This window comes from Lissotriton vulgaris, chromosome 5 (genome assembly GCF_964263255.1).
Source record: "Lissotriton vulgaris chromosome 5, aLisVul1.2, whole genome shotgun sequence".
In the NCBI taxonomy this organism is placed as follows: domain Eukaryota; kingdom Metazoa; phylum Chordata; class Amphibia; order Caudata; family Salamandridae; genus Lissotriton; species Lissotriton vulgaris.
In genome coordinates this window covers 1,797,741,214-1,797,764,810 of record NC_141693.1, presented here as the reverse complement: position 1 = coordinate 1,797,764,810, position 23,597 = coordinate 1,797,741,214, and the positions used below count along the sequence as shown (strand labels likewise).

Sequence of the window (23,597 nt, the reverse complement as noted above, 5' to 3'; positions counted from 1 at the left end):
CTCCTTGGGCATCTCAACCGCTGACATCAGCCTCCGGAGCCTTGGACAAGCGCTGGGATGCCCGAGGGTAACCGCGCGCTATACAAAATTCCAAATAATAATAATAATAATAATAATAATCACATCCTGCTTTACGACAAAATCTTCCTTATTTCCCTTTGTCCAACTGCTTTTTAGCTACTTGTTCCTCATCCTTTTTTTAGGTCTTGAGCCTAACGTTGCAGTGCGCAGCAAGAGACTTCATGTAGGGGCTTCAGAAAGCTGACCACACGCTTGTGCTTTTGTTTTAGTCAGCTGTTATTGGCTTTTGCGTGAGTCTTTGTAAAAAAGGCCGTACGCCTTTGGTGAAAGGCGTGTGCATGTCCCACCTTCTTTAGAAATTTAACCGCCCATGTCCTATTGGTGTCTGTTACTCGCAGCAGCGGCATCTGAGACCTAATAATAAACACGTGTTTCTAATTAGAGCGCGTTCGCTTTGCTGCCGCGCTCCCTCACATCCGCTCCTCTGTGGGCGGCGCGCACCACTGGTTTAGATTTCCGCTCCTGCTCCTCTGTGGTGCGCACACACCACTGGTTTCGATTCAGTGCTTGTAACAAGACTCTTTTTGCCCACTGATAGCCAGTCGTCACGGACTTCAGAGGTTTTACGTATCAGGGGACATAAATCAGTTTCTGAACTCGACCTCCCCTTTTCAACAAGCAGATGTCCCCACTGGCTCGAAGGCACCCCCTCCACCCCCCCACCTCACCTCACCATCAGAAATCCTGCAGCCATGACCTGTGTGCCTGCCGGCGGTACGACGGAGCACCCACCATTCCACCAAATGGCCAAAACGCTGCTGGAACCGTCTAGTCCCAAAGAACAACACAAGCAAGATACTTTGATCCCACGCAGACTCCGCAGGGCGGAAAACTAGAAGTGGGGACCTCCTTGAAAACTCTAGTGTGGGCATGACATTCGACGATATGCACGGTTGTCACGCAGAGGGGTATGCTATCCCCTCTCAAAGGCAGGCGCTATTAAATTGCTTTACTTCACTTCAGAGTGCCAAAGATGAATAGTACTTCTGGCATTCGAAGTCGCTGCAGGTTAGTCTCGCCTGTGACAATCTGTGGGTGTGCAGCGGAAGAAACCCTGTGACCAACATTTCACCACAACAAGCTGGCACCAGAAGAAACATAACCATTCACCGAATTTTAGGTACATTTCATACCCAGGCGCATGCCACCTTTGCCCAGTTATGTCAAATGTACACACAAGACAGGATGCTGCTGTGCCGTTTCTAGCCAGGGAATTAGGATGCCTCTTTTCCACAAAGCACACAGAGTTCTGGCAGAGAATCTCATCTGAGCATGAAGTTTGTTGCGAAGATCCAGTACCAAAAAGTGCACAAAGTTGTAAATAATAAAAAACAAGTATTTGCAATGCAATAGGTCTTGCATTTGCGAAAGTTTGAGCTCTTGGCATTTTAAATTATGTCTTTTATTTATGTTTTGATAATTAACACATAAATAAAAGGCAATGTCAATAGCTCAAACTCTTGTATGCGAGACCGATTGCATTGCAAAGAAGCCGCCGCCATTGACCTTGTAATTCAGAAATAATGTCAAGGCGCCAATGGGCAGCGTTGTGTTCGCTGCACGAGACTGCATACTCACTGAAATTTATGGCACACTCTAGAGATGTCAAGACAGTCCATGTAACAACCCACCGACACCAGAGATGCTTTCTGAAGAGCGCCATAAAAGCGGCAAGCATAGCTTGGAATCCCATCTACACCCAGCACTTAACCATTCACAGAGGTTAGGCAGGACAAGGGAGCAGGGCAGTGGATTTCCTGCCTTATCCTTGACCCCTTCCGGGGTTATATTGCCTCTGTAACAGCATTTTCCGAGTCACATTTTGGAGCGAATGTTTGGCTAAGATCACGTTTCTGATTAAGCATATTTCCAGCATCAATAGAGCTCTGTTTAAGCAGCAGCTTCGAACAAGCATGACCAATTGTAAAAATTACTTTTCTTTCAAAGTGACAAGCTAAAAAGGGAGAGCGAGTACGATATGTGAGGCACTTTCAAACAGTCCAGGCTTTTGCGTTATCACACGTTGCATCTTGATTATTAGATTTCGCCAGTTGCTTTTCGGCGTAAACTCCAAGGACGCAAATTGCTGGCGGATGGCACGTGATAAAAGGTCGCTTGCTAATTGCATGCTGCTTTTTACCTCGAAATCCATAAAATCAGTTACCTAAAAAAAAAAAAAACAGCAACAAAAATAGCTTGACGATCGCAGATGCATAAAAAACCATAGGTGTACAATAGCAAATCAACAACAAGCAAGTATTACAGCTGGGGTGTTTGAAGCCCGCGGGTGGTGCGCGCGCCACAGTGAACGCTGGTTTTGGTTTCAATTATCGCGCCCATGTCTGGGCACGATAATTGAAACCACATGACAGCCTATTGGTATCTATTATGCTCACCAAGCGCGTAATAGACACCAATAGGCCGTGGGCGGATCAATGCGCCCCACTTTGGCCAATAACGTGCAGGCTTTCATTAAAAGACGAACGCTATGGCCAATGGGGTTGCTGAAAAGGGAACTCACACGCACGATTCCTAGGTCAGCTTAGATTCCCCGTTTTTCACTCACTAAATGTCTTGCACTGTGCAAGCTCTGCTGCCCAGTGCACCGCTAGGCACTAGACGTAAAAAGATTTTTCTGTTTGCAACAAAAGCTTGATTATTAGATTTCGCCAGTTGCTTTTCGGCGTAAACACCAAGCATGCAAATTGCTGGCGGATGGCACGTGATAAAAGGTTGCTTGCTAATTGTGTGCTGCTTTTTACATGGAAATATTGTATCATTCTGGTTTTAAATATAAATTAACTACACAGGCGCAAAGTCAATAATGACGCCTGCTGCCCGCAGCCCCAATCATGCCCCTGGGCGCCACGCTTTTACATAAATAAGCATGCAGTCATGACCGGGTGCCGGCTGCCATTGCAGATTCTGTTGTTCGGATAACTTTAAATACAATTCTAGTGCTCTGAGAGAAGATTAAACAAATAGTTTAAAAAACACAGATGTCGGGGCGTGGCCAAGATGGCGGCGGAGTAGGACGCCTTTTCGTGCCGCTCCGGCGCTGATCCAACAAAGCATCTAATAGCACGGTTTTGGGGGTGCCCACGAGCCCCTACGGTGGCGGAGACGTTCGCCTAGCGGAGCGGCAGACGTTGGTGGGGTCGCCGAGGCGGTGTGACCTTGGAAGCACCTGCGAGAGCGACCGCAATCCGCGGCCTGTGAGACCCCGGGCTTTCCAGTCATCGCGGCCCGGCGTGGTCGAAGGGCGGGGCCCTAGATCCGCCTGCAGACACTGGAGCAAACGGAAGGCTGTTCGGATCGGAGCTTGGACGAGGGAGGTCCTAACGACGAGACCCAGCTCATACCCCACCACACCTGGGGGAGTTGGAGCACTGACCCCTGGCCAAGCAGTGACACTTGGACGACCAGTAGCACCTTACTATCTCCATCGACCGGCCCTCCCCTCGCGGGTGGCGCCAGCGGCCCGTTTGAACTTTCGAGGCCCCGGGCCGGGTTGCTGCACAGAGCCGGACGGCGGTGGGACTCAGGAGTGATTCTATCGCTTATTGGAGAGCGGAGGCTCGGAGGGCCGAGGCGGAAGGACACCGGCTCCCTGGGGTTCCCGCCTGGGATACAGGAGACGCTCACGGGTCGAGGGCCTATGTGCGGGGGGCCTGGAAACGCTTGGAGGCGACGGTGGGGGCCGAGCACTTGGTCCGCCTGCAGGCCCCGCTACTTTTGGCCACGTGGAGCCGACACAGGGCGCGGTGAGCCGCCATGTCTACCGTGCAGCGCAAGCGAAACCAGGGGAAGGACAAGGCCTCCCAACAACCGGCCTCCCCTGGGGCGAGTGGGTCATCAAAGCACTCGGATGAAGACGCCCCAGCGACGAAGGCCTTTATGTCGGAGCTGTTCGCATCCATCAAGGAGGACATATCGGAACTCAGGGCGCAACTCGCCTCTGACTTACGGGAAGTGCGGAGGGACGTGGACGGCATAGGAGAGAGGGTGGCGACCCTGGAGGACAGGGACCTGAGCGTGGCCACCGATGTTCATATGCTCCAGCAAGATATAATCCGCCTCACCGAGCAGAATTTGGACCTTCAACTGCACACGGAAGACCTTGAAAACCGCTCCCGTAGAAATAACATCCGTATACGGGCGGTGCCATGGGACGGTGAGGCGGGGGATCTCCGGGGGTACATTCAGGAGCTGTTTCTCCAGGTCCTAGATGAGGCGGACACGACGGAGATACGGATGGACAGAGTGCACCGGGTGGGATTGCCACGGCGAGGGGGGGGCCCTCCCCCTGACATATTGGTGTGCGTCCACGATTTTCAACTTAAGGAGAGGATACTTCGGAAAGCCAGGGTCATCGACTCACTGCAATTCCGGGGCCATCGGCCACAACTATTCCAGGACTTGGCCGCATCTACCCTGCAAAAGCGGAGGGACTTCCGACCTGTCACAGCGTTCCTGAGAGAGAGGGGGATCGCCTATTCCTGGGGGCACCCTTTCAGATGGCAGAACCGCCTGGCCCAACTCCGCACACTTCAGGCGGCAAAAGAGCTCTTGGGATTGGAGGATGTACCGTCCTCGCAGGCCACGGCGGCCTCTCAGCCTCGACGGCGGCGCCGTTCGAACTCATGGCACAGGGTGGGGCGCTCCCCCGCCGGATCCCCTACTAGACAGCGTCCGGACCTTTCTACCAGCCTGCAGGAACGAGGGGCAGCAGTCGCTTCGGTGGCCTCGGCCACGTTGGCCGACTCACAGCTCAGCTCTGAGGCGGCGTAATCCCCGAAGACTGGCGGATCGGCGCCGGGGAGGCTCGGGCCTTCTGATCGAGGGTTTTGTAAGTACTCTGGTGGGAGACGACCTCGATTACGGCCAAGGGGAATAGTGGGTTCATTCCTCTGGCCTGTCACTGGATTGGGGGCTTCCTACGGACTTCGGCCTGCTGATCTTGTTGAGTATGGTTATTGTACTTTTTTTTCCCATTTCTGTACATTGTTCTGTGTTGGTTCGGGGGGGTTTTGGTTGAGGGACTGTGGGGTTGGGGGGGGGGGGGGCCCGTGACGGCAGGCCTTTGGGGTTGAATGCAGAGTGTGAGTGGTGGTATGCGTGCCATGCTGTAGAGGGGCTGATCCAACAACTATTCTGGAAACGTCTGGGAGCACGTGGCTGGGGGGAGGGGAGGAATGCAGGCTGGGCGCCAATTGTATTACTGTTAGCAAGCTCTCTGTGTGGGGTCTATCATGCCGATTAGTATAGGCACTTGGAACGTCAAGGGTTTGAACTCCCCTCAGAAGAGACAGAAGGTCCTGAAATATGTTGTAGACCATCATCTTGATGTTGTGGGGCTGCAGGAAACCCATTTAGCACGCAAGGATGAACTGCGGCTCCGCCACAGGGCGTACCCCATTGTGTACAGGTCCTCAGCAGTCACGAAGCACCGGGGAGTAGCTTTAATGTTTAAGGCGGCGTTGCATTTTCAGCCTTTGGGGGTCCGCAACGATAGAGAGGGGCGGTGGTTGATGGTCAAAGGGCACGTTCAGGGCAGGCTATGTACATTTGTGGTGCTCTACTTGCCTAATACGGGCCAGAATAAGTACTTGCAGGAGCTGCTGGAGAAGGTGGGGGACTTTGCGGAAGGTCTTGTGTTCATGATGGGGGATTATAACTTGGTTTGAGACGGAGAGGTGGATAGCTCGGGGGGGCGGCGGGCGGACACAGGGGTCTTCTCGGGGGCTACGCAGCGGGGGGTGGAAGAGATGGGTCTGGTTGATGGCTGGAGGTTTTTTCACCCGGATGTGAAGGACTATACGTTCTTTTCCCATGTGCACCACTCCTACTCCCGTCTGGATTACGTCTTCCTTAGTCAATCACTTAGAGGGAACATTTTAGATGCCGCCATTCTCCCGATATCTGTGTCGGACCACAGTCTTCTGGTGCTCACGCTTCGGTGGTCGCCTCCGGACACCGCGAACCGGAAGTGGTACTTCCCAGCCTCGGTGGTCAGGGATGAGGTGTCCCATCAGGCCTTACGTCTGGCCATCCGGGACTTTTTTGAAAGCAACCCCCCCTCGGACACGTCCCTGATGACCACCTGGGACGCCTTCAAGGCGACGATCAGGGGGACGTGCCTGGGCCTCAACTCGCAATTGAACGCTCTACGTAGGAAGGAGAGGGAGGCGCTGGAGGCAGAGGTGCTCACGCTTGAGAGGGAGCACAAAGCTAACCCCTCGAGGGTGACCCTGCGTCCCCTGACGGCGGTGAGGGGCAAGTTGAAGGCGCACTATACGAATAGGGCTGAACTCACCCTATTGCGGCTGGGCCGACACTCCTACTCTGGGGGTAACAAGATTGGCAGACACCTGGCCCGGCAATTGAAAGATAAGAGGGAGCGTGAATACTTAGGTGGGATTAGAGATGCGGCGGGAGTGCTCCATCACAATGACGGGGCGAAGGCGGATGTCTTTGGCCGCTTCTACGCCGCGTTGTACAAAGGGGAAGAGCTGGAAACTGCTAAGCAGCGTGAATTCCTGCAGCGCTTATCGCTTCCGCAGGTATCAGGGGCATGGAACGATTTACTTGATGCTCCGATCACGAGGGAGGAGGTCCTCTCTGCCATCAAAAACCTGAAATTGCACAAAGCCCCAGGACCCGATGGGTTCACCGCTGTCTTTTATCAGACCTATGCGACTGAGGTGTGTGACTTCCTGGTCTCCCTCTTTAACGACATGGTTGGACCTGGGGTGAATTCTGGGACCCTTGCGGAGGCAGTGATCACGGTCCTGCCGAAGCCGGGGAAGGACCTGGAGCAGTGTGCCTCGTACCGCCCCATAGCCTTGCTCAATATCGACGCAAAGCTCTACTCGGCTATTTTAGCGAGTCGCCTACAGGACCTGCTGCCGTCGATTATCCATGCAGACCAATCTGGTTTCATCAAAGGCCGCCAGACTCATGATAACACCAGGAGGGTAATCCACCTCATTGAGAAGGCGGACAGGTTCCGCATCCCGGCGGTCTTGGTGGGGCTGGATGCGGAGAAGGCCTTCGACCGAGTGGACTGGGGCTTCCTATTCCACACGTTACAGGCGTTTGGTTTTTCCGATCGCTTCATCGCTATGGTGAGAGCCAACTTTTGCAACCCGCGATCAAGGGTGGCGGTGAACGGCCACTTGTCGGCCTTCTTCCGGCACTCACGAGGCACTAGGCAGGGGTGTCCCCTCTCGCCCTTGTTGTTTGCACTCAGCATTGAACCTCTGGCGCTGGCGGTCCGGGAGCATGAGGGGGTGAAGGGCATCCCTTTCACTGGGGAACAGCACAAGATCACCCTTTTTGCAGATGATGTCCTCTTGTCGGTGGCCGACCCCGCTAACTCTCTCCCATGTGTACGAGATATATTGCTGGAATTTGAAGCGGTGGCCGGCTTCAAGGTTAACTATGGCAAGTCGCATGTCCTGAACCTGACCCTATCTCAGGCCGAGGTGGCTCGGGTGGAGGCGACGACACCTCTGGCCTGGGCTTCGGGCTCCCTTCTATACCTAGGGGTTCACCTCACCCCTACAGTGGGCGGCCTCTTCGCGGCCAACTTCCCACCCCTCTTGGCCAAGTCGCGTGCGGAACTGGAGAAATGGAAACCGAAATTCCTATCCTGGTTAGGACGGGTACATGCTATCAAGATGGTCCTTCTCCCTAAGTATCTGTACCTGTTCCAGGCCCTACCGATCCCACTGCCCTCCACTTTTTTTAGCCACCTGAAATCGATGATGTTGAAATTTGTCTGGCAGGGTGGCCGGGCGCGGCTTTCATTTACACTCCTGCGACGCCTGCGGACTGAAGGGGGGGTAGGCCCTCCGGACTTCCACCTCTACTACAAGGCGGCCCAACTTAGAGTTATGGTGGAGTGGTCACAGCAGTTTTCTGACAAACACTGGCTGCATATGGACCGGAGTGTGGCAGGCCGGTCCATCTGGGACCTGGCATGGAAGCCGAAGCGGGACCGCCCAGTAAACGCGTATATTAGTACCCCCACGGGGACTACGCTGAAAGTTTGGGACACACTGGCGGGCGATGAGAGGTGGACGACCTTTCCATCCCCATTCACTCCATTGCATTTTAATCCGGAGTTCCCCCCGGCGTTCGCCGAGGGCCCCTTCGACGGCTGGAGGGAGGGGGGATGCCGGGCGTTACTTCACTTGTTCCATGGCCCCGATCCCCTGACGTTTGAGAACTGCATGCGGGACTATCAAGTGCTGCCAGGGGAGCGGTATCGGCATCTGCAGCTGCTTCATTGGGCCACTTCGCCGGGGGTGCGGGAGGCGGCGACGAGACCTCTGTCCGACTTTAAGGCCTTTCTCCTGAAGACCTCCGCCATGAAGGGGGCCATCTCTTTTCTATATCAGCTGCTGCTCCGCTCGGCCCTTTCCCCCAGACCGCGCTACATGGAGCAATGGGAGGAGATGGTGGGGAGAGATATCACTGACGGAGAATGGTCGGCGCTTTGGAAGGACATGACGCAGTTTAATCACTCCATACTCCTGAGGGAGGCGCATTTCAAAACTCTTTCGCAATGGTACATGGTCCCGGCTCGACTACATCGCATTTTCCCGGCGGTCACGGACAGGTGTTGGAGGGGTTGTGGCCTCCTGGGGGACTTCCGCCACATTTGGTGGGACTGCCCGATCATTAAGCCCTTTTGGGTCGAGATCTTGTCCCATATCAAGGACATTCTGCAGTACCCCGTCGATGCCTCCCCTGAGTTCGTGCTGCTGGGTTTGAGAGACCCCGGCCTTGAACACCAAACGCGAGCCGACAAAAAGATCCTGTGGCTGTGTCTCGGCGCGGCTAAACTCACGTTGGCTTCGGCCTGGAAACGGAAGGAGGCCCCGGCGGTTTCCCTTTGGCACTCTAGATTGTGGAGACTTTTGAGTCTCGAGAGAATGGCGGATATATTTATAGGCAAATACAAAAACTTCAGGCACGAGTGGGGTCCCTTGGTGTCCTTTCTTTCTGCTGGCTTGCCTTCGGCTGTTTGCCCGGCATCTTTGAGGAATTTACACTTATTTCAGCTCTAGAGTATGCTAGTTGGGTGAATGGGGAATGCGAGCAGCGCCGTCACCGGGGGGGGGGGGGGGGGGGGGGGGGGGAGTTCTTGGGGGGGAAGGGTTGGGTGCTACATTGGGACAGTTGCATCGCCGAGATGAGGCTTACTTGAACACTGGGGCGTTCCTGGACTATTTGCCGGCTGCACTAATTGAGCTACCCCATGCTGGGGGATTGATACGGGACTGCCGACATTATCAGCAACTGAAGACTTTACCCGCTGGCTTTCTGTTTTGCTGCTCTGCCTCATCTTCCTTTTACGCTTTCCCACTGTGTGGGACCGTCTATGCACCCAATGTGGTACCTTTTGTTTACTGTTATTTTTCTTTATCTGCAAAATAAAAATTTTACAAAAAAAAAAACACAGATGTCTCAGATAAAAGTGCTGCTGGACAGAAAACATTACAATACAACCAACCCAATTAAAAAGCTGATATGAAAATACTCAACTTACGTAAATCGCAAAGTACATCTTAACATATTAATGGATGTGTTTGTTCAGCATAAATTTTCCCATGGCCCTTAAAGCGCTTTTTATTGTAAGATCCAGTGACTGACTAGAGTAGACAGCAGCAGGAATCAGATTTCTGTAGCTATGCAAGAGAAAAGAAATGTGGTCTGTGTCACCACCAGCTAACTGTCCTTCCTGTGTCCCTATGCAGTGTGTCCAAAGCCTGGGCGCAGGTAGCAGTGCCCGAACTTTCATGGTACTTCCCCGTGGGCAGGGGCAGTTCAGAGGGCTCTTAATTTCCTTTTGCCACAGCTGCATAATACCTCACTTTGTATAGCGCACAGCTACCTCTGAAGTGGTGTCCCGGCGCTGCGGGCCCTCGGGAAGATTAAGAAAGCTATTGCCCAGAGTCACATGGTGATGGGCTAACCGGAACCGGGGATCGAATCGTGAACCCCGTAGTCCGGAGTCAGGCACCCTGGCCGCTGCGCCACACCTCTTCCACCCTGCAGTGTAACTCCAAGCATTGCTTTAGACATAATCAGAGATGTTAAAGAGTTTTTAGCTTTCAAGACTTTGGGTCTCTGTAAAATATGTATATCTATACATACTGAGTAGAAATACAGCATAATCCTTCATTGGGTAAACGCATCCGTAATCAAGTAACATCACACAATACAAACTGTTTATTTTGCATTTTAGGAGTTCACTGTTACCAAGCGGACCCCATTGTGTCAACCTCAGAACAGGTCTCATATTTGTTAAAGTTAGAGCTGTTGGCTTTGAAAATGACAATGTTTTTTACTTTTGCTTTATTATACCAATGGCAATAGAGCTATACAAATATATTTAGTATGGTGCAAATAAAAAAACAAGTAAAAAACATTGTCACTTTCAACGCCTCTAACTTTAACAAATGCGAGACAAGTTCCATTGCAAATGCTTGTTCTGCCTTTCCGTCAGCCTCCTCTTTTTTCCACAAGACTCACTTTAATCACCCAATATGTCTGCTGCACAACTAAAACAGTACTCAACCCACTAACACATCATGCGCCTCCTTGGATCATTTAAACATTGCATCATTTCATTTCAAAATGCTTAACTCCCCTTATTCTGATCGCTCAAGTTTTATCATTCTTCAATCGGTCTCTTTGCACAAACATCACAGAACGTTACCTTAATATATCATACCAGCTAGCTTATTGATGTTCTATTCCGCATCTAAGGGAATGTACCCCTAATTGAAAACAAGACAGTTGCTCAAGCACTTGGTTGCGAGTTTCCCCATCTCCATTTTCAACAAGATTAACTGTTTCCAATCTCCTTTCAGACCAATGTTAACTAAGTTTAAAGTTGGGGATCCAGTCTACTTGGTGAATAAATAATAAACGGTCAAAACAGGGATTAAAAAAATTAATACTCGGTTGGGGGGTTTGAATATATGTGTTCAGAAAAGTGTGTGTACGTGTGTGTGCGTGTGTGTGTACGTGTGTACGTGTGTGTGTGTGTACGAATGCATTTAAGGGTATGCTTGTGTTTGCTAGACAGTAGGAGCAAGAGTGAGAGGGGTGTGACTGAGTAAACTGCTGTGCAGGTCACTGCATGTGTAGGTGTCCATGTGGGTGGGTCTTTGGACAGAGTTCTGTAGTTTATCGAGGCGAGACCTCTGCACTCCCATGGGTACGCGTAGTGATTTATCTAGAAATTTAGGAGCGCTGTATGGCAATATTAATCCACCTTTAGAGCTCTTTCAATCTGGCACACACCATGGACGCTTTAGCAGCGGCTACAAATCAAGCTTCCACGTCCCAGTGCCTCAGAATCCCGGCAGGCTGCAATCAATCACAAGCCCTCATTTAAGGAGGGATCTGAGTCACAGTATAAACCAAATGACGTTTCCAAAAACAAAAATAAATCACTTCATGGGGACATCAAGGCAAAGGCTCAAGGCAAAGGCTCAAGGCAACATCCACAAACGCTTTCCGCACTAGAATCTAAATAAAGGGCGCCTCTGGGCGAAGCAAAAACAAATCATGGAAGGTAAAGGTAATCTGGTTTGGATTTCTAAAACAATTTCTACAAGGCAGGTGTAAAAACATGCATTTTCAAGCATGAGACAGTCACTCGGCAGACAACAGCAATTGTAGTCTTATCCTTAGGCGGCCACTTGCTGCAAGGATGAAGGAAGAAGCCCGAGGTAAGTATCTGGATCCTACAAAGAGGCCACCACACAACAGGATAACTGTGGGTACTTGAGCGCAAGATCAGGGTGTGTTACCAGGTGTCCCATCACCCTCGAAGCACTTGTGAAAATCTAACCCGGCCAGTCCATGCTGCCATATGCATGGAGGTCAATGCACCAAAATGCCTGGGTAGCGGAAGTGACTTCACATGCCCCTTGACCTTCCGTTCCACACACATACATACATACGTACGTGTACACATGCACACATACACTCTCTTACATAAACGCACACAAAACGGCAAGCACAAACACAACCTACATGCATTTAAAATCTTTGGTGTTTAGCAAGTCATATTCCAGGTATCTGTGCCCCATTTTTTATTAAACTAATAACGAATAATGTAATATTAGTCCCCATTAGCAGAATAAAAATTTTCAAAATTAGAGGTCGCGTGAAGTCCCCACCGACGTCCATAAGGAAGAGATGCTTCTGTGTTCCTGCCACTGATTTTGCCTCGGATGATGCCAGGGGTCGCAAAGGCAGTGACAGGGGTGGCCAGGGGTCGCAGCAGTGACCGCTACATAACGTCCCTGGCCATATTCATACGCTGCTCCATTCTTCCCAAACTGTTTCAGTATTTTCTCTGCGTAACATATGAAAAAGTAAACCAAATTCTGGAAGAGCGAGATCCCATTGCGCTCGAAGGACCGTTCTCCAGGAGGATCCAGCTCCAATTTGTTTAGTAACAAAACAAAAATACAAGATTTTTCAGCGGTGAACTCTCAAAAGAATTTGTACAGTGGCCCATACTTCAAATACAGAGTCACTCTGAACAGTGGCTTTGAATCAAGGGACTCTACCCACCTGTGTGTGTGCAACAAATGGCTCAATCAAAAAATTCTTCAACACGCCCTTGGCTTTAGCAATCTGTCAACAGAAAACAAGATGCAATTAATGAATCTGCCTTTCTGGGCAGTCTAGACAAATTATAGGCTTAACAATTGGTGTGGTGAAGGCTTCTGCCCCCAAGCTAGCACAACTCTTAACTAGGATACTGGTATGGATAAGAACAGGACGCTCGCCCTGCCCTTTCCCCTTCCCTTCCCCTCCCCTCCCCTCAGACACATGTACAGGGCCCTTGCTCTCGTCAGGCGCAAGCGTATCCTTGAGACGCCATATTGAAACATGGCATCTAAATGGCAGCAGCCCAATAGGGTCCCTCCTCAAACTCATACACGAGCTGCATGCAGGGAGGGTGGTCGGCCGCTTATTCGATCGGGCATTTCCCCAGCGGGCCGGAGCCATCAGAGGCAGGATTGTGAAGGCCCGTGGCTGCTGCAAACACCTCTCCTTCTCCCGCCCCGCAGTATAATTTCACAACGGGGCTTCAGAAAACAAGAGAGAGAGAGAGAAAAGAAAAATGTGCAGTTTTTCAACACCAAAGTAGACCCGTAAAGAAGGAAGTGAGGAGGACAAAGAAAAGAAGGAGAGGGAAATGAGAGAGAGAATGGCTGGATGAAAAGCAAGCCAGAGAGAGGGTAGGAAGGGAACGGTCCTGGTTTGAACATTTTCACCAGGGCTGTTAGTTCCCATTTCAGCCCTGGAGGGAGGAGACACTTTGCCACCTTAAATACCATGAGGATCGGCTACTCTGGCCTACAAAACTGAACAGTGCATTTGCAACCAAACTGAAGACTGTTAACGAATAGGTCACAGCCTGCTATAAATCTTGAAATCCTCACAGGCATACCCTGCATACGCCTTACACTCGACAGCAGGTCCCTAAAATACTACATTTAGCAGGCAGAAAAAAATACAACAAAAAATACTAGGGGCTGTTTTGAGTTCTAGAGTTTTCAGAGATTGGTTCCATGGTAGGAACAACTGAGTCTGCGTTCAGGAAAGCTCATTCTCTAGACACAAACTATTCTCACAGCAGTGATAAAACATCCCTGACAGCCATAACCAAATGAATCGCCTCAAGACAAACCCGAGCTGAGGATACAGCAGTGTAAAGGACTCGGATTAAAGCAAATTAACAAACCCAGTCCATGCGGAAGCAGTGAGTAGCATAGCTGTGCATACACAGGCAGCGGAGGCTTTAAAGTAGAGAATCTCTTGCTGAACTTTACAGCTGCACAAGTATACATTTTCTATAGCACAAAATAAAAGTTACCCTGCTCCCATCTTCCTGCCAATGCACAGATAACCTTACGCCAACAAGCTTCTTCGCCCAGATGCTCAAATGGCACAATACGCCTGCGAGAAAAGCAAGGTCAACAGGTGTCTTACAGACTTAGAATTGTTGTGAGAAATCAGAATGTTTGACCAACCCTTAAAAACTGCATCTGCCGCTCTATTAATCCAAAGCACAACCAGGAGATCTGAGCTTCCTTTGACTTGTAGAGTGAAGGCTGCCAGCAGTTTATCTCGCAGGCACCTCTATGCCATGAAAGCCATGACTTTATGCACCACAGTTAACAACTCGAAAATGATGCTTTTGGATACTGCGAACAGGGAACCAGTCGTGAAACGTCAGCCATGTAGAAGCGGGTCATATTTTCCACGTCTTCCAAGCACCCGTCTGCAATGCCTGGAGCTGCATGCGGAAAAGATTATGGACCACTTAATATACTAGACCAGTGACTGTCTTAACAGTCCACGAGATACAGGGATGTCCCCAAAAACGCTGCCAAATCTGGGGGGAGATAGTGAGCTTTTTCGGGATGGGCTACAGGACACTGGATATTAAAACTCAAATCTATGTCGCCGATGTTAGCTGAGATGGCTTTACTGTAAACCCCTGTGTGCACTGTTCTGATCGGTTTAAAAAAAAAAACAAGAACATTTGATATTTAAAAAAAATATATATGTCAGTCCACAAAAATAAATGAGTTTTGGAAGCTTTTGATCCATTGCCGCCTTTCCGCTCCTATCACAGAATACAAAGTAGAGCGGTTTTAACCTATCCCTACAGCAGCTGCCAGATCCCGGTTTGTACTTCATCTGTGGACAAGTACATTAGGGCAGGCCCCTGTCTGGAGCCCAGCGTTGAGCGAGCGCGTCAGTCATATCATAACTCAAGTCTGGGGACAGAATGTCAATGCTCTCCCCCACTATCTCCTCTTAATTTATGCCAAGGTCTACCACGTTACTTCATTTCCAGGGCGACATCAAATCATCCAGGAACAAGTCACAATGGCAGACACCATGCCAAGACGGTGCAGTGGGTGCACATCTGAACCTCTACTCTGTTCTGCGGAAAAAAAGGCAATAACCCCACAGAACCAGATCTCACAAGAATATACAGTACTACTAGGACATTAGATTAAGCACTTCAAGGTCTTTATTTCAGAAATAACCTAAACTTACCAAAAGCTTAAAAAAAAAAAAAAAAAGGATCGCCAGACACCAGTGCCCTGGACGATTCATTGCCATCCTTTGGCACATCTGCCCTGGCCTCTCCCACATCTCCGCTTTACTGCATACCATCCCAGGATATAAATCTCCCTCTGTGACCATTGTGCCCTGCCCAAGAACCTTCCCTAGACCAAACCTAGATCATTACCTTACCCTGTTCTCGATCCTCTTCACCTTCCCACACCCCCCCCCCCCTCCTCTGCCCTGGTCTCTTCCCCGACGTCAGAGTCCTGGACACCCCTGCCATGTTACCTACTCTAACCCATCTATCCAAATCCTTCCTGTTACATTACCCCACCTCTAGCCATGAACGCTGCACTGTCTCACCTGATTCCCCCCCCCCCCTTTAACGGACGACCCCCGTCCCTCCCCGTGCGCCCAACCACCGATGCCCTTGACTCACTGTGGTTTCTTTTCCCAGCCGTGGTTTGAGCCAGCTCTTCACCTGATCCAAGTTCAGGTTAACACCGACCAGGCCAAGCTTCCCGCGGCGCTTGATGAGCTGATCGGGCTTCACAACCAGAGGCTGGGGACAGGGGGTAGAGAAGAAAGAATAAAACAAAAACAACCAGAAACGTCATTAGGACCCATCACTTTAAACGATAGAGATGGCACCTACTTTTTAAATAAAAATAAAAACATTAAATATGATAATGGTTGAGAAGAGACGGGCCAAGAATGCATGCCTGAGGTCTTAAACATGCAAATATTTAAAACGACCCCCGCACCCAGCTTCCGTTCTGATTATCGTCGTATATCTGGAAATCACCAATATTAAAATGTATCCTTCCCCCAAAGGGGTCCTAATACACAAAGGTACAGTGGACATGCTTTTGGAAATAATCCTGATAATAAAGCCTCACAAAAAGAATAGCGTAAGCCAGTTAACATGAGGCCCCCGAGCAGCACTCTACGGCTCACAAGTGAGAGGACTTCTGCTGCCAGAAGCAAGTTACTGAACAGCGACTGAGCCATTCCACAACAAAACAAGCACCAGGATGCCATGCAGAAAAGCAATGCAGAAGAAGAAAAAAAAAAGTCACTTATAATGGGTCGGATGATCCGTACACATGCTGCAAAGTGCTCCAGCAATAATGGATAGAGTAGGGATTGTTGCCGCAGGAACAGAATGATAAGAAATGGGGCAAAGCGGATGCTGGAGCGTCGAGGGGACCTCAGACATCCATTTTGCAGAACATGGGGTCTGTTATGTGAAGCCCGTTGCTCTTCAGGTGGACGCAGCGGACAGAAACTTCTGAAGAAGGTAGTGGTAGGTCAGAAACACACTGAATTTACTAATGTGGATTGTTGCAACATGTTTATCAACTGCCTAGTTATACTTAAGTTGGTGGGTATTTACATAAACTACATTTGTAATGTAAATGTTAAGTATGGTGTAAACTATTTTGCATAAAAGAACACTACTTTATGGTACTGAATACACTGCTGTGGTAGGTACACATTGGGATCTTTCCGAGTTTGGATGTATTGCTTCATTGCATACAATGGGGCGATGGTGGTGTTAAATTGTAATTACAAGTTCTGGAATGAGCTTAAATGTCACACTGCTTGACATTCCATCATAACAGGGTCTCAACTAGCACTCGGCTTGGTTTTTGCAGTGAGGTAAGTATCTGCCACCTCTATAAAAAAGGTAAGTGTTGCTGGACTGTTAAAAGCCATGTTCCTTTAGAGCAGAATTTAAAACTGTCTCTTTATCCACGTTTTCTCACAAAAATTTTTTTTTAAAAAAACACAGTCTCTATTCTCTTAAAATCCTGCATGAAACAATGACAGTGTATATTGACTACTCTAAATGTAATTCCTATCTGTCTTAATCCCTCTTCTTTTAAACTATATTCCTGAAACAAGATTTGTAATTTCAAGCAAGCATATGCTTCTCAAATAGCCCCCTCTAAAGATCACACCCAAGTCATTAATGTACCACAAAGAAACTGGAGGAAATGCATGGAATGGTCTCCTTTAGCATGGAAGACTAACCCTAATAACAAATGGTTGAACACTAACTTTGGGATCCCGGGTAGAGTGCTATTCGCCACACAACTCTTCAGTGCACTATCAGGGGTAGTAAAAAATATACAAATGCAATTTCAACACAGGACATTTCAAAAGAAACCGGGCACATTTGTAGGAGTCTTTTCTATTGGGTCATTATCCATCCACTTACAGGACTGTTGAGGATCCTGGAGTCTGCAAGAAGTATTTTACAGGGGTAAGTGGGCAAGGATCTCCATGAAAGATGTTACACAACAAGGAAGCCGGTGTTAAATGTTTTACGGGATTTGGGTTATGGTAGTGGTCAAAGGGAACCAAAAGGAAGCAAGAAGGGAATTACAGAATGGAGGTATCAGCCTGTGCCAAGAAAGGTACAAGAGTGGGCGGTAAAGCCCGGGTGCAAGGTGTTGAAAAAGGACAGTGGGAAGTCCTCGGGCACTGAAGAGAAATTACTCAGGCATAAGTGTGTGGAGAACCCAGGGCACGAGGACCGTGAAGATACTTCATCACAAGAGCTGGGAAAAGGACTGAGGTGATCCTCTGGCATGAGATCTGCTGGGACGAATTCTAAGGACCGGGGAGATTCTTGGGCACAATGACAGAGAGAAGATCAAACTTTCAGAGTCCGCGTGAAGAATGCTACAGGATATGGAAAACAGCCTGTGTGGAAGCAGTTCTAGGACTGGTGAAGGATGTTATAAGAAGGAAAAACGTGTGAAGGTTGCTTTTGGAGGGCTGAATATGTTTATGGGCATAAGTATTGGGAAAAAGACCTACAGAGGATCTTGGGCAGGACAGATGGATATTTGGTTGGAGAATTACACTGACAGGAGGGATTAAGAAAATAATGTATTACGGTTTTACAGCATCACTGGAGGAATTTCTCATTATCTTCTCACCTCGGTCAACAGCCAGGGATGCTCCTGGACCAGCCTATCCCATTCAGTGTCATAGGTTACCCGAGCATATTTGAAGCGGTTCTGCACAGCTGCTGAGGTGCAGATGTATTTATAAAGGAACTCCTTCCCGGTCTGCTCGGAGATGGCTTTAGCCGACATGGCTATTTACTGAAGACCGAAGCTGTTGTAGAACAAAAAGAAATTAGAGGCGATCCTCCCTTTGACATTCATGCACACTAGATATCTTCCTGCACAGAGACATTGACATCAATGTACAAGAAATAGAAAAGTAAAACTAGAAACAGACCAACAAGACAAACACAAATATTGTCAGAGACGATAGGAATGGCTTTGCTCAGACACGGAAATACTTGCAGACAAACACATCTATAGGCCTCAATCACTCAGTTTCTGACTGGCTCAGTGCCTCTAGGTTCATTGGTCTGTGCACATGGGTCTAAGACAAAACACACATGCAAGCACTCAATAGTACAGAACTACACCAAAAAGCGTCAAAATAGTCATAACACGCATTTAGGCACAATAGATGAATAAATGGACAAGAGATGCACTGCCAGAGAGTGATGGACAGAGATGCCTAAATGTTCAGTTCAACAAAGCTTTATTTCGATATAAAATATCTTAAAAAGCACATCACAGGTAAAAATACATACCTTTCAGTGAGTAATCAGATAAAAAAATTAAAATTAAGAATCATTTTTACAATACAATAGTAAAAAGGTATTAAACCAAGAATCAGCTTTGATGCAACAAACATTATTAAAATACATGAATAGTAAAATTATTAAAAATCTAGATCCAATGACAACTTTCCTGAGGACTAGCTATGTCAATTCGTCGTATGGCTTTCGATCTTATCATCCAAGCCCAGCTTAAGTATTTAGCCACCCCACATGCTAGCGTAGTATTTGCATCCGCCTTAAGAATTCTGAGGGCGGTTGAATGGTTCCTTGTATCTAACTGTCGACAGACAGGTCTTAACCATTTCATTCTCGGTTTGTGGTAAGCTGGACATATAAAGAAAAAAATGAGGGATGGTTTCGACTACCCCTACGCTAACTGGGCAATCAGCCGACGATTGGTTGGGAGGTTTCCACTTGTTTGTACGCTCATGGACGGGGAGTGTTCCCACTCTAAACTGAATAAAGAGAGCCTTTTCTCTAGGTTTCTGGATAAAATCCAGATAGGGCTCGAGGCGAGGCACTGACTTGTGCTGGCAAAACTCAGTCTGCCCTGATTGGGATCTCTATGAGCTCGATTATCAATCCATGCGCCAAGAAACCGCACGGTAGTAGAGCGCTATATAAATGTTTTTAAATTCAAATTCATATAGTCTCTTAATTGCCATTTTGGACAGCGGGGACCCTGACTCCCATAGAGGATTAGGGCCAGTGGCCAAAAGGAGTCTTTTGATGTTAACTAACCAGGCGATCTGGTAAGATCCCTGGAGATTCATTACTTCCTTTAGGCCATCGGCATAGCTGAATAGCTCTGGGGTACGCCAAAGGCGACCCCAATAAAGAAGGGGGGGCGTAAGCCAATTAGATCTTTAATTGAGCGACGGCCCAGGTCGCTCAAGAGGGGTTTACTGGGGGTTCCCCTGGGAAGTGAAACAAGCTCCCTAAAAAACGTATTTTCTGCTGTAACAAGGGCGTCTACATTATTGAAGCCCCAGAGCTCGGCTCCATATAATGCGCAGCCTATTGCTTTTGCAGCATAAATCTCCACAGCGGGGGCAATCGGTCTAGACGTTGAGGCTTGGTGTTCTCTCCCAATAACACCCATAACCCGCTTATGGCTTAGGGCCATTTTTTCGATGTGGGGCTGCCATTTTAGATTATCCGCAATTCTGAACCCCAGGTAATCAAAGACTTTAACTCGCTCCAAAGGCTCCCAGTCGAGCGTGAGCATGGAATGGTCCGACCTGCTCAGATTAAAGTAAAGGAGCTTTGTTTTAGTGGTATTGATCATTAGGCCACTCAGATTGCAGAACAGACAGAACCAATCAAGCAGCTTCTGTAAGCCCGCCGGAGTTTTCGATACCAACAACTTATCGTCCACAAAGAGTAGTGTGGGGACCTTAACACCAGCCAAGACAGGGGCATCGGTGTTGATTTCTGATAGAAAGGAAACCAACCCATTTACAAACAACGAAAAAAGGGTTGGGGCCAGGACGCATCCCTGGCGAACACCTCTGTTCACAGGGATATCGTCTGTTTTTGAGCCTGGGAACCCCACCTAATACGTGCATGGTTACCATCATGCATACGGGCCAGAAGGTTCAGAATGGGCAGGGGGAAAGCCCATATTCCGCAAGACCGACCAGAGACGCTCACGGGGTACCAAGTCAAAGGCGGTCTTCAGGTCTATAAATGAGAGATAAAGGCCGCCCTTGCCAATGGTTACAACTTTCCAGTGCAGTAGTACCAGCCTAAAAGCCTGGTAAATTGTGCTCGTACAAGGCCTGAACCCCGCCTGGTATTGCGATATGATGTTATTCTCTTCCGCCCACAGAAGGATCCTCTCCAGTAGAACCCTACCAACCACCTTCTGACCAGCGTCAATAAGACTTATTGGGCGGTAGTTGGCAGGGCTCTCCCAGGGCCCCTTCTTATAACTCTGGATCACCTCGGCCTCTTTCCAAGAGCTTGGTACTGGTGAGCCCTCTAAGAGTGCATTAATCAGAAGTACAAAATAGGTGGCCCATTGATCAGCATTGGCTCGGAACAGATCGCCTGGTATTCCATCTCGTCCTGGAGCCTTAGCGGATACAATTTTGTTTATGGCCACCACCACCTCATTTTTCCCTACAGGGTCGAAAGGAACTGATGGGCTCAGCATAGATGCCGTTAGGTGACCATAGTGCCCACTATTCTCTAAAACCTCGTCCCCTGCATACAGTCAACTGAAATGTTCGAACCACTCCCTGTCAGTAATATGATTGGGAATTTGATCCGGATCACAACCATTAGATTTCCATACCAAAGCCCAAAAAACTTCGCTATTCTTAGACTGACTAGCTGTTTTCAGGCTGGCCCAATGGTTTCCCTCCCATGCCCTTTTTGCTTCTGAAATGGCTTGCCTATACTGAGGTCTTGCAAGGCGTACCTCTGTAGGATTTTGAGTTTTAGTGGCAAGCATTAAGGTGGACTTTTTCCTCTTGCAGTTCTTATTAAACCAATGCTCCACCTGTTTCCTGTACATGGGATACTTTTTTGGGGCCTGGGGCTCCAAAAAAAGAGAGCCTATCAGGTCGATTGTTTTAGTATAAATTATCTCCACCCCAGGAGATCCCACCACATTCGTGCAAGCTATGGAAAGTTTGGAAGTCTGATTGCTTATAATCTCCTCCAGGGCTCTAATTTTCTGATCATTCAGAGCAAATTTTTGCCATTTAATAAACCTTTTGTAGTTGGAGGGGGTTATTGCCTTTTTTAGCACCTGGGATCTAATACTAGTCCGATGCTCCGTGTTCTGCAACAGTTCCCGCATGCAAAGTGACAATGGATTATGATCGCTATGAATAGAAGGAATAATTGACATATCAATCACATATTTCCATAACCTTTTGTCCGCCAAAATATAGCCAATTCTGCTCGGACAGGAGACCCTATTATATGCATTGGCTCCCAAAAAATCCGAGGGCGTACGCCCATTAACAGCTTTTGGACCATGTTCCAACGTTAATGCATTTAGTTGTAAGACAATCGGCAACCATTTCTTCACTGGCTGGATCTGCAAAAGCGGTATATCCCTCCTCTATTCCAACATCATCATTTACTACCAAGGGTTCAAAAGTACAGTTAAAATCATCAGCAATCAAAAGTAGATGGTCAGAGGGGCAGGATGTAAGTATTTCAGACAAAATGGAAATAGTTGGGGATTTTGCCCCCCCTTGCAAGTCTCTGACATAAATGTTAAAAAAATTCCAAAGCAACACTGTCCCTGGAGTCCTTGATAGTCTCAAGAGATCCATTGAAACATTTAGATGATGGACAATTTTGCAGTTGAGTGCAGCTTTGACCCATATTATCAACCCACCAGATGGACAGCCACGCCCAGAAGAGATAGCTGGAACATGAAAACAACAAAAACTGGGCTTTTACAGTGGCTCAAGACTCCATGTTTCCTGGAATATACACAAATCATAGTAGTCAAGGAAGATATTCCAGTCTGATAGGGATAGGTTTCTACACAAACCCGCTATGTTCCACAAGACTATTTTGAGGTTCCCAAAGGAATCCCTACGGGAGATCATCCCATCGCTGAGGGGGGATGAGGCATAAATCGTTATCAGACCCAACCCCTTGTCTAGTTGAGGTTGAGGCTGGTAAATCCGGGGCTGGAGGTTGACGAGGCCTAGAGGGACTAGTACAGCTAGTTCTTAGTGGGGTGATTGGAAGAGAGGAAACCCTTAGTTGTACTTGAAGTCAATCAACAGACTCTAGACCACTAAACCGGTTATGACAGAAGGTTAGGTTCGCGGTTGGTAAGGGCTCAAGCCGACCCCCAGTGGACGGTCTCCTCCCTTTCCATTGTTTCCAGCTACAAATGTGTCCCACTGTCCTGGGATCTTTAAAGTTAACTAGGACACAGTTCCCCCTAATGTCCTTAACCGAATGACCCACCCAGGAAACCCTTTGCACCATAAGTATTTTACTTGAGATGTACTCCGGTAGGGGTCTATATTTATTTAGTCAGTCGATCACCTTGTTCCTTAGGGACGAGAAAGATTCTTGCTCATCCTTCCTCCGAGCTGGTACCCCAGCCAAAACTACAAGATATGGGCTTACTTCTGGTGGTAGGTCGATGTTAAATTCCCACCCCCCCCAGTAGTCCCCTTGGGAACCCCAACACCCTCCTTCGATTGTACTATAGTACTTTTGATTTTGCTGCTGTGCTTGGTGCTGATGGCTTTGGTAAGTGAGCGGGAGCGGCGAGGCGCTATGTAAGCGCGGGCAGGCTGATGGGTTGCAGGTGAGGGCTTTTCCAGCACGCCCCTCTGGAAATTGTAGTCTTCTTCTCCTTCTGCCCCAAAACAACGAAGCGGCTCCCGCGGCAGCGGCGAGGCGCTATGCGAGTGCGGGCAGGCTGATGGGTTGCAGGTGAGTGCTTTTCCAGCACGCCCCTCTGGGAATTGTAGTCTCCTTCTGCCCCAAAACAACGAAGCGGCTCTAAATGACTCTAGGTGCGTGCACATAGATAACGCATCCAAAGGAACCGATGCACACTCATATTACCATGTCTGTAGACTTCCATGCACACAAACCAACAGCCGAACAGGAACCAAAACCTAAAGTAAACATATACTGCAACATACCAAGAAAGACATATACTAACAAGACCAACACACAAAAGGTAGACATTTATAATGGGCAGGGTGCTGGCAAAACGATATGTTGTGCTGGAAAGAACAGT

At 48.7% G+C, this 23,597-nt stretch overlaps 1 protein-coding gene across 2 annotated transcripts in view; it reads right to left on the bottom strand.

The window, feature by feature from the left end:
* Nucleotides 1–23,597, bottom strand: part of ACLY (ATP citrate lyase) — a 320,315-nt gene that overhangs the window by 248,850 nt on the left and 47,868 nt on the right. For both annotated transcript variants that reach the window (XM_086924155.1, XM_086924154.1), the window contains exons 2-4: nucleotides 18,159–18,339; nucleotides 15,647–15,769; nucleotides 12,688–12,750 (exon numbers count right to left, since the gene is read on the bottom strand). In XM_086924155.1, coding sequence (XP_086780281.1) covers nucleotides 12,688–12,750; nucleotides 15,647–15,769; nucleotides 18,159–18,317 — 345 coding nt within the window. In that variant the 5' untranslated portion in view covers nucleotides 18,318–18,339. The remainder of the gene's footprint in view (nucleotides 1–12,687; nucleotides 12,751–15,646; nucleotides 15,770–18,158; nucleotides 18,340–23,597) is intronic.